The following is a 14,676-nucleotide window of genomic DNA, read 5'->3' as shown; positions in this document are numbered from 1 at the left end:
TTGTTGTGTTTTGTTAAGCTATATGTTTTCTGCGAATTTTATGAGTTAAAACGAGTCTTCTATGCTAAACTATTAATGCATTAGAAAATATTTGCTAAATCAATATTTATCTAAGATTTGCAACTGATAAAAAATCGATCACACAAGTTTTTATTGACAAAGATAAGAGAGAATTCTGCCTGAAACAAACTTAAATCTGCAAGCTTAAGTTGCATAAAAACTAAAATAAAAAATTCACGCAGACAGAATTCTTGTTATTTGAGTGTTCCTTCCAATTATTAGAACTCTGAGGCTAAATTTATAAAATTTTTTTCATACTTAATATTTTCTTGTTTAATTTAGAAACTACTTTTAATTGCAGAGAAGCAACCTGCTCCAAGTTTGAAAAAAAATGGGAACTAATGCTCTGAATGAAAGTGGACAGCTAAAATTGGAAATTCAAGAACTGATTTTTACAATTTCTTTCAATACTGCCAGAGTAAATTTCAACATAGAAACAACTATAAATGTATATTTGTACTTCAGTACTAAAAAGGTCAATGTTTTGTATGAGCCCTTTCAGTACTAAGATATAAATTTATTACAATTATAAAAGATTTATTAGATAAGTAAAACATTGCCAATATAACCAGTTGTGGGCAAGGCGGGGCATGGAGATTGAAGCTGCATGATTGTGTGACCATTGGACAAGTTACCATTGCTTTCTAGACAAGCTTTAGATAAGTGTTGGTGTTTTCTAAACTTAGCCATCTAATCACCCCGGTTTTCTTTAAATTTTAAATTGTAGGTTTACCTGCTTAAAAAAAAAAGATTTTTCCTATGCTATTTTTAATTGGAAAAGTAGTGCAGAGCAGGTTAATTTTAGTACAATTTTCCTCAGAAGCTCAACACTTGAAGGATAAACTGCATTATGTGGAAATTAAATAAGTTGCAAATGCAATGTATTAGGAAAAAAATACTTCGTTTAGTATATTTTTATTTGAGTTTGCTCTGTAGGCAAAGAAGTTTGATTACAACACCCTGTATATGATATTTATGTACATAATATACATTATATGCAATGTATATTTATATTCACTTAGTGCATCAATAATTTTTCTCACAACACCTAAAAGTGTGAAGAAAATATGTTTAAGTATCCTTATGAAATTCTTAACCCAGTCGTTTGGCACCAGCAATCGAACATGTGGATAGTCTCGACATAATGGAAATTTACTCATTCATATGATACTTGATTTGTTCATTGACTTACAAATCCAGTAAACATATTAGTTCCCATCTAAATAACGAGACTTTTTTTTAATCTGTTAAATGTCAGATCAATTTCAATACTATTTTGTTATGATTTACATAAGATATTAAAATATTAATTAGCACAGAAAGTAGTTATGATGCATAATATAAGATCTTAAAGCTTATTTCGCTGGTAAAATGTATGGTGCTGTGGGGAAACCTAGTGCTGATAACAAATTTAGTGTTGATCTCCAATGCAATGAACTCAATTTAAGAGTTAGTTATCCTTTTATGGTGCTATGAATAAATTTAGTGTTTATCATTGGATACTTTTTAATAATCAGTATTGTTTCTTTCATGGACAGCATGTTTAGCCAAAGCAAACAAACTATAATTTGTTTCGTATTTTATATTTTGTTTCTTGAATTATAAAACTTGCAAAGAGCTTCATTGTAATTTAGAGAAAATGTCAGAAATTATTGTTTTGTTTTATTTAAATTTTACATAATGGTATATCTTGTTTGATATATCAGTTTTTCTATGAAAATTAATGAGAGTTTACATCAATTCTTAGGTTGCAATGATTTTTAAGACTGAGGCTTAAACTGATATTTTTTATTGGAACCTGAAATTCAAGCTCTAGTTTTGATTACCAAGTTGGAATTTCTAATTGTTTGTAAAAAGCTGACCCTGTATTTAGTTTTATTCTAACCATTTCATTCATTTTGATCAATGATGAAAAATTCAGAGTAATCCACAGGTATATAGAATATGTAGCATTGCTGATTTGGCAGTATTATATTAATTAAATGGTTTAGTAAAAAATGTTCATAATTACCATTCTAAGATTTATCATGAGTTAAACTACATCATGTGGTTCAAAGTATAACCAAATTCAAATCAACCATTTCATAGATGCACTAGGTAAATATAATGAGATAAACAAATATTAAAAAAAAAATTCAAATTGAAAATAAACAATTCTTGTAAAGCTTGGTCTCAATTTTACACAATTTGTTATCATACAAAGTAAAATGGTGTCATCACATAACTTTATGAAATGGAAATACAAAATAATGATTTATGTAGATTCTTTTGAGATAAGGATGTAAATGTCCTTATTTTCCATCTATCACATTTATTTATCAAACATTTCCAGACTAATTAATAAGAAAGTGCACAGATATAAGTGTAGATTTAAAAGTAAAAATTGCAAATCTGAAAAAATTCGGAACAGTAAAAAGTGAAAAAATATGTTTGTTGCTTCTTTTAATTTGTTTTTACATTTTATATATAACATCAGATTTACATTGTTTTGAACAATCTAAATATAATACTTTGGTTACAGCAATCTAAATTTCATTCTATAATACTGTTATTTGTAGTATTATCTACATTCAGTACAGATCTAATTTTTTTTTTACTAAATATGTACTAATAATTAAGTTTTTATTTGTTCTGATCAATGTAAGTCAATACTTTGTTTATGATAAGCATGAATAAGATTTTTATAAGTAAAATATAACTTCAAATTTTGCAGTTACGAAATTTCAGTTTTTCGATCACACACTTTTTGTTTCAAAGTTATATGCATTTGATTATCGAATATAACTTTTTGCAAATTGAGTTTAATAAAGTTTTAGATTTATTTTATAAATTAAGTTGAATAAAATTGACACATGATAATTTGCATACAATTTTAGTACTGTAATTAATGCACCAATAGTAATTAATGCACTAATATTTATTTTCACAAGCTAATACTTTATTTGTTATAAGTATTGATGCAATTTTCTATATAAAAAATAAAATTGATTTGTTGTCATGGAATTCTAGTTTCTTTTTTTTTTTCAATTTATGAAAAATAGAACATAGTATTTTAGCATATTTATTTTATTCCCCCTCCTAACTTGCATTTAGGGTTGTAAGATTTTTATGTTTAAGAAATTCTAGTTTTTTCGTAATAATTTTAAAATTAAGTTTACAAGCATTTGATCATAGAATAACTAAATACAGTACAGATCTAAAATTCCCTTTATAAGTTTATATTTATTTCAGAATTCTCATGCGCTTTGCTCAACTTGAAATTTATTACTGATCTATAAATCATAAGTGAACTTTATGTTGAATATAAGACATAGCACAAATTATGTGAAATGGAATGGAAATGTTCACATAAATATAGAACAATTTGCATAACATTTATTCAAGTGCTTTTATTTTAATGTTGTATGTCTGGAATAGTTTTTCTTGATTTTAATCTTCATATTTTAATATGTATTTATTTTTTGTCGAATACATCATCAGTTTAATAAAAGCACCCATATGTTTCTATGCACAAAACTTATCAATATAAATGCTAGTAGAGAATTGGATATCAGTGCATTTCCCATAAATCTGACCAATTACTTAAATTAAATTGTATACAAATAGAAATTCCAGTAGGAATTAAGTTACATTGTGATATGCATATCACATTTATCAGAATTGTTGAAATAAATGTAGTTTTAATTTTTTACTTGATAAAAGTAAAATTTGAACTACTTGAATTTTGAAAATCTTTATGTTCATTGCCTTGCCTAGAAGACAATTGTTTATATTTCTGAAAGCTTGCAAATGTAAAATAGGAACATAAAAGGAAATTAAAATAGGCAAAGGTTTAACAGATATCATGGACATCCTTAAAATAATATATAATTTTAAACTAAGTAGCTTATTAGCCTACACATGTTTAATGAAGCTAAATATTCAATTCATATTGATGCAGATGAGAAAGAAAGAGTATTTCTTTTAAAAAATTAGGATAGTGTTAGTAAAAATTGGAACAATGTTAGAAAAATAACCAAAATCAATGCTTTTAACTGAGAAATATTTGTTTGCTACCACTAGAAATATTTCCCCCAGAAAGCGAAGAAAGTTAGCAACCCTGGAAACATAAAAAAATTCTTATTCAATTCAATTTTGTAATGAAATGAACATGAAAATTTCATTTTTATTTTAAAGAAGTGAAAACTGATCAATAAATATAAAAAGTAGATAAGCACTGAATAGTTAAGGTGTCCAAAATCTACTAAGGCGATTTTCTTGTAAGCTGGAGCCTGTGAGTATGATATAGTTTTACAAATATTTTTCTGAATTTCGCAATCGGATTAGTACAGAAATGTGTTACCAGTATTATTTTATTACTCAGAGTATTTGATTTAAATATATTTGAATGTTGACTTTATTTAATAAGTTTGGTGAATTTGATTGTTTAATCTTATCATTATAAAAATACTGGTTTTCAGATATTTAACTTTTAATGATTATAGGCATATAAAATTTTGATGATGATTATATGCATATAAAATGAAATACATAAATCAAAGTCTAATTTTCACGATATTCAATCATTCACAACTATAGTTAAAGAATTGTAGTACGTATAAATCTTTGGTAAAAATTTTTTTGTGAAAGATTGTTGGAAAAAGATAAAACAATACAGAAAGTGTGATGGAGTTCATTTTGAATATTACCTAAAAACAAGAATAATAGTTAAAGATGAAAGTATCATTTCTATACTGTAGAGTTTTAATAAAAATGAAATTCCTGTTTGAAAGACTTATTCATACTGAAATTTTAATATTAGATCAAAATCACGATAATTGGTCTCAACCGTTTCCTTCCCAACATAAAAAGAAAAATTTTCAAGGATACTTTCAATTTATTCTCTGTTTAAATTTCGATGTAAAAGTCTATATTATTTCTCAAGTATTCATAAAAAACTTTGAGCTTGGGAAAATATTAACAATTTTGAGCTTTTTTTTAAAAATATGTTTTTGCTGCTGAGGGAATAGTTAGGACCAATTAATGTCGTTTTGCTCAATATTAGCATAAAACTGTGTAAAAATAGGAGAAAAAAAGGAAAATTTGGGACGGTTGAACAGTGACTAGCTAAGAACATTTAGACTAGGAATTATAGTTTTCCTTTGCGTATGAAATATAACAGAATATGTTTGACAGTATTATTTATAACTTTGTCAGCAATATGTGCTGAGCTTGTAATGTGGTTGAATTATAGATTCATCTGGCTGGATCCTGCTCACAACTTTGTTACCATCTAAAACTGCTAATACAATAGAATTATCATTTGGATTTTGGAGCAGATCTGGTAATGAGGGTTCATAATGTTCTGACGAGTTTTTTGGAACAAATTTATCAGATGAAGAATTCTTGGAATTCTCATGGCACGAGGATTTAAATGCCACTGATACATCTGAAAGACTTTTTTGTCTTTTTATTGGCCTATTTTGATTTCGTGCTTGCTTAATTTGATCATGTGGAATTCGGCAGTCTTTAGGCATCGTACAAGACATTTGAGATAAATTTTGTCTATTTTGAAACACTACTAATCTTGGTTGTTTATCAAATCCATAAGTTGATGTGGATTGCTGATCACTGTAAGGAGTGTTTTTACAATAGTATACTTTTGGTGGTGCTCTTTGCAATGGGGGAAGGATTTGATCAGCATTGTCATCTGGAAGATCATCATCATCTATGGTTTCATATATATGATCTAGAAATAGGCCATTGTCTGAAGGTAATAAAAATTGGTGGTTATCCTGATGTGCCAATTGGTGTTCTGGATGGTTTGAATGCATGTTTGTGTTTTCACTAATGTCATTTTTCATTCCATAAAAGGACTTCCAATTGGTATTATTCCTAGCCATCCATATGCCATTTTGTGAGATTAAATCATCGTCACTTTCATTTAGTGAGTTTGAAGCAAGTATTGGAGCAGAAGAATCTGAAAAGTAAAAATAAGGTTAAAAGTCAATCAATTGATAAATACTACTTTAATTTCTATTTTGTTAAAAAAAGTATCAAATCTTTTTTCTTTAGTACAAAATAGTTGTATTTCACTAACAGAAACTGAGAATGTTCTTTTTTTTTTAATAAGGAGTGAGTATGAAATTTTTTGGTATTCTTAATTTATTTTTATTATAGTATCTTCTTAAACCACTAAATAATTAAAATTTCTGATTGCTAGTATGAAAATTAAACTTTTCATGTTTTGAGGAAGGAGCTTACAATGAATATTTTTGGGCTGATAAAACCTGCACCTAATTTTGTATATATTATGAGAAATCTGATTTTTCTATGCATGGAAGAATTCTAATTGAAATGTTACTTTCTATATGCAGGAGTTAGATCTTAAAAATATTATCAAAATTCACATTTTTTAAAAAAAATTTAGAAGTTTTGCTTTAAAAAATGATAAAAAAGACTCACTGACCAAAATTGAAACGAGGAATAAATTGAAAGTAAAGAAATGTTATAATTTTACTATGTTGCAGCAGGCTCAGTCGAGAACAATAACCATCCTTTTGTTCATTAGTACCTTAGTGGTAAAAAGGCAAGTATCTGAAATTCCTGAATTTAAGTTATGTATACTGTCTCTAAATAGGAGCCACTATTTCTTTAAAAGAGAAAAAAAGTCGAAGTTGTCAAAATAATACTTTCTAAAAAGTAACAAGTATTTAAGGATCAGTCTTATTTTAATTTCAGTGCAAAAAGCGTAAATATGAAAAAAATATTAATTTGACAATTACGACCATGTGAACATTAACTCTTATAAACAAATATAGTAGTATAATGCCATTTATATTTAGAGGCCAATTTTTTTTCTCTCGCAAAATCATGCTTCAGTTTTTCTGAAGGAAGTTGAAAAATTACTTTTTTCCCTCTTAATGTTTTTAAAAAGAGGGACTGCCCCTCTACCTAACTTTTTGTTCTGCTCAGTTTTAATGAGGGTGGAAGATAGAGGGAACCAGTTTCTTACTGTCATCAAAAATTAGAGAGGAATAATTCGTTTTGCAGGTTTAATAGGTGGATCTTAAAATTATCCAATCATCTGAAATTTTATTGATCAGGTTAGTCGTGGTTCGATAATTGATACTAATTTCATAATTTTTTTAAATGCTGTTGGTTGGTTTTGCTTCAAAACTATTTCATTTTTTATGGGATTATTGAAGGAGACTTCGGTAAATTTTTGAATAAGCTACAATTGCTTGGAAATAATAAATTTTGTCCTGGAATTTTACTGCAAGCATTATTATGATAGTAAATGGATCAAACTCCTCATTGTAGGTTTTTATATGTAATTTAAGAACTTTTTACAGAGTTAAATATAGATATGTTTAACTTCAAAAATAACAAAGTACTGGGAAGGGAAGCTTGAGATATTGTTTAGCCTATTTTAAATCATATGTAATGGTAGAAAATGAGTTTATATCTCTTTAAAAATAGATTAATATTCTAAAAAATGTTATATAAAGAATGTAAATAAGTAACAAAAATTAAAATAACTGTTTTAGAGTTACATAATAAGTATAACTGTTAAATATTTTAAATATTAATTACCTCAAGCTTCCCTTAAATCAGAAAATATCACTTATTCCATCTTTCAAACATAAACTACATTTGCTCTGTATGGAGTTCCTGAAACGTTAAGGAAAAAGTACACTAAACTTTTGCCTCATTTATTTATTTATAAACTTCAAAAATAGAAATTTAAAAGTTTTTTACTATTTGTTAAGAAGGTATAGAATTTATTCAAATTCCAAAATTATTATTATATTCAAATTCCAAACATTTTATAATTTTTGTTCCATTTTTTAAAAAAATTGTTTTATCAATTTGACAAATTCTTTGATTCTAAATCTAATGAATTCTTTTGATACTAAATTTAATGAATTGTTTTATACAGAATTTTAAATATTATAAACGTTTAGATTATTAAAAAAAGTTTTTGAGCAAAGACCTAAACAATTATTAATTTGAATTCAGAATCAAATTTTAGATTTTAGGACTTTCATTTATTCAAAGGATTTTATAACAAAATTTCTGAATTTAATTTTTTGACTTGGTCACATAGCAACAGGCCCTTCGTTCAAGTTTTTCTCCCTCCCCTTTCTTTTCCCTTGAATGGTGTGGCTGACCTTGTCCTTTCGAAAATCCTTGATACATGCAAATTGTGTCAGTCCACTTTTGTTTTTGGTCACCTTCAAGTACTCATTCTCATGATGTATGCTAAAGAATGTTCAGGAGGCTTCTTTTTTTAGTGGTCAGGGACCGGTTTTTCATAGAAATGTCTCTAATTGGACTTGTCTAATGATCTGGTGAGTATAAAATCTAATAACACAAACAAATATACTTTTTGAATAGCCCTCAACTTAAGATTATTAAACTCTGTTATTCAATGTTCAACATATCCCCTCCCTAAAATTTCCACCTTAATTAATGATGCTTGTTTGCTTAAATATTATAGTCTTTTAAATTTCAACAATGCTTATTGGCAGGTAAATCTCTCTAATAAATTAAAAGAAGTTTTAACATTTTCCACACCTTTTGCTAATCATTTATTTTTGATCAAGATTTTTTAAAATTTTTTTGTTTTTAAGCAGGAGGTGATTATGTGACATGGTCGCATAGCAACAGGCCTTTCATTCAAATTTTCTCCCCCTTCTTCTCCTTTTGAGGGTGTGGCTGACCTTGTCCTTCATAAAGACCTTGATATATGCAAATTGTGGTGCTCCGCTCTTGTTTTCGGTTACCTTCAAGTACCCATCCTCATAACGTAGGAAGCCTCGAGAAGCTTCCTTTTTGAGCAGTCGGGGACCGGTTTTTGCATGTAGCATCTAGCTTCTTCCCTGAACAAGTGGATGTGATAAAAACTTGCTGCTATAAATGTAGGAAAAGATAATGCTACTGGCCCCAGTTTTTGAAGACAAATTTTGTATTAAACCTGAATTTTAATGATTATCCTTTATCAAAGAAAGAGTGTGATGACTGGTAATTTTTGCATCTCTTCTTATATAAAAAAGAAGAGGGGAAGGACCTGTCAATAATGGGGGTAATATGATTGTTTGGGCATAGACTGAATGCCTCAGCTTTGAAATAAAGTATCGACGATCCTTTACTGTGATATCGGTGCTACTTAGATTGTGATTTGAGATTGGTGTTTCAGGATGCTGTCAGACACATCAAGGAGAATTACATAAAAATTGATCTTTGAAGTCTTCTTTTCTTTGGCTTAAGTGCCTAACACACAGTAATCGCAGGACAGTTGTTCCAGTGTTCAAAGATGGGTTCCCTAGTGTCATAGAAGTTAAAATGGCTGTCTCATTATTCAAGTGCAAAAATAAAGAAATTTGTGTCCTGGATATAAATAGATTTGATTTTCTTCTTTTGTGTTTTTGAACATTTCATCATCAAAATCTGTTATGGATGACGTTCAACAAGAAGAGGGGTAAGTACCTATTTTTTCAAAGTATCATTGTCAATTATTACTATTGTTGAGCATGATTACAGGTTGAACAAATTGAGAGAGAGTTGCTTAGTTTGATAAATCATAATTCCTAATTCAATAGCAAGCTGTGCTAAGGCATTGTTGTCTTTTACTTGCTCAACACTTGTGTCACATGTCATTAACAAGTAGGTAGTTTCAATATTAGGATTTGAAGGTCATTTTTGGGAGTGCTGATAGTGGTAGATCATATCATGATGGTTAGGGGTGGTTTTCACCATTGCACTTATACATCGAGTTAATTATGTATGTTTTACATTGTTATCTTGTTTGAGTTTTAAAACAGAACAACAAAATTGGAATTATGCTTCCAATCATTGCCTCCAAAGTTCCAATTGGAACAGTTTGTAAAATATGAGGATGAATTCTAGATAGAAGTGTGTGGTCAAAGGGGACATCTAAAACACAACTAAGAATACTAAATCTTTAAATCTATGCATTTATATTTTTTATGAAATGAAAATTTTTAACACATAAATACTTGACTTAAATATTTTTGAAGAATAAAATATAATTTTAAAACAGGTTTAAAAAATTTTTTTTTAAGGTTATTAACTTTTTTTTTTCATTTAAAAGTATATAAATATTTTGTTGGTAATAATAATTGTTTTACCACACAATAATTTCTGCTTGCATTTAGTACAAAATGAATTTAAAATATATATTTAGATGATTTTTTTTTTTATAAAAGTGGATTTTTTTTCCCCTCTTGCAGTGATTATCATTTTTTTCTTTTTTTTTCTTCTAAGGAACATCTTATTAAGAAGATTGCTCCAAGTATCGAAACACCTTTCTATGACACTGATTACATTTGATGAATCTGTGGCATGTGCTAGCCATTTAACATGTTGCATCTTAATTCCATTTATGATAAAAAAAAAAGACTGGCGGCTAAGATCTTAAATACAATTGTGTCACAATAACTTGAAAATAGCTGAATTTTGATTAAACTTCTTGTAAAATTAGTAATTGACAACCTATCTAGTGAGGCCGGGATAGCCTGGTCGGTAGGGCGCTGGGCCCATATCCAAGAGGTCGTGGGTTCGATCCTCGCCGGCTGAAGACTCCCCGTGTAGTAAATGGTGACTGATGCACGTTAAATCTGTCGAGTCTCAAAGTCCTCCATGTTCCCACAACAAATCAATACCTCTGGGGGTACTGATCCAGGAGTTTCCTTGTCTTCTGGATTGGTTCAAAATTACAAGGCTACGGAGTTGAACGTAAGTAGTCGTAAACCCATGAAATTGGGTCGGCTGTTCAACGACGGTTATAAAATAAAATAAAACCTATCTAGTGACATTTTCTTGAAGGCGTGAGCCAAAAGTGGACCTGTGTATAATTAATTTAATGGTCATAATGGTTCGGCTTTACCATGTACATTACATTAAATTAAGAATTATTGTTCACATAAAATACTTTCTACAAAGCAGATTTAGAATAAATATTCATTTGACTTTTAAAATATTTTTGAACACCACCTTATATATTATTAATCAACCACAAGTCAGAGCTTCATGTTTGAGATGAGGAAGAATATTACCTGTGACATTATTTGAAGATGTAGGAATTTTTTCTGTAGCTGCCGCCCAAAATTCTCTTGACTGAAAATAAAATTGTCTTCATTTTAATATTACTAAAATATTTGTTACTAGAAGAGCAATCATAAAATTGTAAAAATACAGGGTGCACTTTAACCCCTGTGCTGAATAATTTCTAAAAATCTAGTTAAAAAATATACACAATAGATGTTGCAAATTAATATCTAAGTGAGAAGAAAAACAAGAATGAATGTTATCAAAATATGATGTGTTATTAACAGGGATGAGAGTAGTCAGAAAGTAAAAAAGAGGAAATCCAAGAATGAATATATATATATATATATATATATATATATATATATATATACACATATATATATATATACACACACACGCAAAAATTTGACAAAAAAGTGAGATCTTTAAACTTGCAAACCATGTGATTATAAATCCTGATGATTAATTTCAAAATTGTATGAATATATAAATATTAATCACGTCTTAATTTTAAATTGAGAGAATATGAGTCCCAATATGAGGCTTTTAAATTACGTGAATATGAAACTCTATATCGAATTTTAAAAAATGCAGAAATACGAATCATGATGCGTAATTTTTAGGCACGTAAACACGAATCACGATGCATAATTTTCAAATCGCTCAAATATAAATCACAATGTCTAATTTTTAAAGCACGTATAAATACGAAAATCGATGTTTGATATTACAATCGCAAAAATGAATCACGACATAGGATTTTAAGCTCGCATGAATACGAATCACTAAATAGGATTTTAAAAGCGCGTAAATACAAATCGCTATGTGTCCCGCAGTGGACTGATCGTTAAGACACGGTTCCCAGCAGACCACCGAAGTCAAGCATCACTGGCTGCTGTCAGTGTGCGGGTGGGTGACCACTTGGATCAGTGTGCGTAGGGACCGAGGGTGTGCTGTATTGGCCCTCGTTAAACTGTTCTACCATAAAGTGCTGGACTTCGCGTACAGATCGTCGGACTACCGAAGCGGGGGTGCCATCCCCTCTGCAGAGGATCAAAATTGTGATAGCATGTCTTTGGATCATCCTCAGGGATGTTTCCCAGACCGTCGCCAATAGCCCATTGTGTAGCTCTAGTGCGAAGTAGATGAACAACAACAACAAATCGCTATATTGGATTGGATTTCGTATAAATACGAAAATCGATGTTTGATATTACAACCGCAAAAACGAATCACGACATAGGATTTTAAGCTCGCGTGAATACGAATCGCTACATAAGGTTTTAAAAGCGCGTAAATACAAATCTCTATATCGGAATTTTAAATCTCGTAAATAAGAATCGCAATGTACGATATCTAAATCGCCTGCATAAGATTCGCAACGTTCAACTTTTAAATCAGGTAAATACGAAAATCAATGTTTGATAATAAAATCGCGAATTTAAAAATGCATAAATACAAGCGCGATATTGGATTTTTAAATCTCGTAACTAAGAATCATAATGTACGATGTTTAAATAGCGTAAATAAGAATCGCATTGCGCAACTTTTAAATTAGGGAAATACGAAAATCGATGATTGATATTAAAATCGCGAGAGACTGGACTTGGGATTTCTAAAAGGCTTGTTTGTATTGTTTTTGTTTCGACATAATAAATAAAAATTTACAGATTAATTGAATGAGCAAATAAATATTTTCACTGGAAATCCACCTCTATTATTTTATTTATTATTATTATTATTATTATTATTTTTCGTTTGCTTTCACGCCAGACAACAGGGTCACGACGTCGAATTGCAGGGACGAATTGCAAAAATACGAGCTATCCGGTGGACGAATAAAAATACGGAAAATCTTATTTCCTGTGAAGAGAAAATAGCTAAAATTGGTAAAAATACGGAAGGGTTAGCAGCTAGGATGTAGTTTGAATTTTCTGTTTATCTTTGAAAATCGTAAATAAATACGATTATTTCATTTTAATGATTGAATTTTCAAAAAAAAAAAAAAAAAAAAAAAAAAAAAAAAAAAAAAAAAAAAAAAACGGGATACTTATTTTAAAAAAAAAAAAACTAAACTTTTAGAGAATCCGAGTTTTTGATAAAAAGGCTGAAATGTGAAAAAATCTCATCCCTGTATAAAGCTTTATCAACCAGCTTTATCCCAAGGTAATGAGTTTTTGAGAAACTTCAGAGGGAGGAATGAGGACTTCAATGCTCTCACTCCGTGGAAAATTAAATTTCTAATAAAATATTTTAACTTGTTCAAAAAAAATCTTGCGTGGAAATTAGCTGAAAAAATGGAAAAATCTAAAAGAAAGCGGAAATTCGCGAATCCGAGGAGGAATCTCATCCCTGTATTATCAAGATCACTGTCATAAAAAGAAGAAGAAAAACAAACGCTTGGTTTTGTTATTTTTCAATATAATAAAATATTAGTAAATAAAATAATAACATAAAATAATTGTAGAAAGAAAAGGTTTTGTTAAATAACAATACACTTATATATTTTTTTTTTGCTTTTTCAAGTAGTGAGTAGAATATTTTCTTTTAAGTCTATTAAAAATGAAATGAAACATATTAGACATTTATTACCAATAGTAAATATTAAAGGAATAGTTTCCTAAGATTTGGCTACTAAAAAAATTGCTTAAATGAAGGTGAAATTTAAAGTAGCAAAGTCAATCTGATTGCTGCAGGAAAATAGAGCCTTTATAGTAATCGTATTCCGCCTCCTTTCTGATTATCAACTGGTTTTGGGTTTTGATACTTTTAATACCACCTTCATCATGGTTGAAGTTGATTTTAATTGATTATGATTAATCAGATTTAAGAGACTTTTTTTTTCACTTAAAAATATATTTATATTATTTTATTTTTGGTTGGGATTTTAAAAAAAATATTAAAGTCAGTGGTTTAGTAATACTCTGTATTATTGATTGATAAATTTAATCTATAAATTTGTATTATTGATGTTGTATACAAGAGAGAAGAGTTTATATCTCTAAATCACCTTTCTAGATATTTTTTAAAATTAATTACTTTAAACTATTAAATTATGAATCAAGTAAAAAAAAAATCTAAACCTTCACCCAAAAGAAATTTTGCAAATTTTGTTTTTGAATTACATCTGTATCCAAAATTATCTGTATTGTAAGGTAATAGTTATATATTTTCAGATAGCTTATTTTTTCTCTAGTAAGAATCTGTACTCTAATAATTTATTAAAACAGTTTTTAAAAAAAATTGACTGTTAGCAATTTGATGTAATTGCAATGTCATTTTATTAAAATCATGGTTTTAAATATATTGGATAAAAAAAGCAGTTAAGAAAAATTGATCATTATTTTATGAGCTATTTTAACATATTTGCATAACAATTTTCTGCCAAGCTCAGTTACTAAATTTAATAATAAAGTCAAGCAGTCTCTCAAAAGCCTGTTGCAGGTAAAGATCAAAGACGTTTAGACTTCATAACTTTGTGACACATGGCATGATGGTGGCAATGTGGGCAGCATTGCACATCAGTTGCCTTTTTTTTTCTTCATACAAGCTGGGACAAGC

At 28.7% G+C, this 14,676-nt stretch overlaps 1 protein-coding gene across 4 annotated transcripts in view; it reads right to left on the bottom strand.

The window, feature by feature from the left end:
* Window positions 1-3,069: 3,069 nt before the first annotated feature.
* Window positions 3,070-14,676, bottom strand: part of LOC107440894 (latrophilin Cirl) — a 175,575-nt gene continuing 163,968 nt past the window's right edge. For all 4 annotated transcript variants that reach the window (XM_071188379.2, XM_071188381.2, XM_071188380.2 and 1 more), the window contains 2 exons: window positions 11,121-11,181; window positions 3,070-6,019 (listed from right to left, as the gene is read on the bottom strand). In XM_071188379.2, coding sequence (XP_071044480.1) covers window positions 5,253-6,019; window positions 11,121-11,181 — 828 coding nt within the window. In that variant the 3' untranslated portion in view covers window positions 3,070-5,252. The remainder of the gene's footprint in view (window positions 6,020-11,120; window positions 11,182-14,676) is intronic.

Source organism: Parasteatoda tepidariorum, chromosome 12, assembly GCF_982258835.1.
Source record: "Parasteatoda tepidariorum strain Cologne lab strain chromosome 12, Ptep-v5.0, whole genome shotgun sequence".
NCBI classification, from domain to species: Eukaryota; Metazoa; Arthropoda; class Arachnida; order Araneae; family Theridiidae; genus Parasteatoda; species Parasteatoda tepidariorum.
This window is presented reverse-complemented; position numbering and strand designations above follow the sequence as displayed.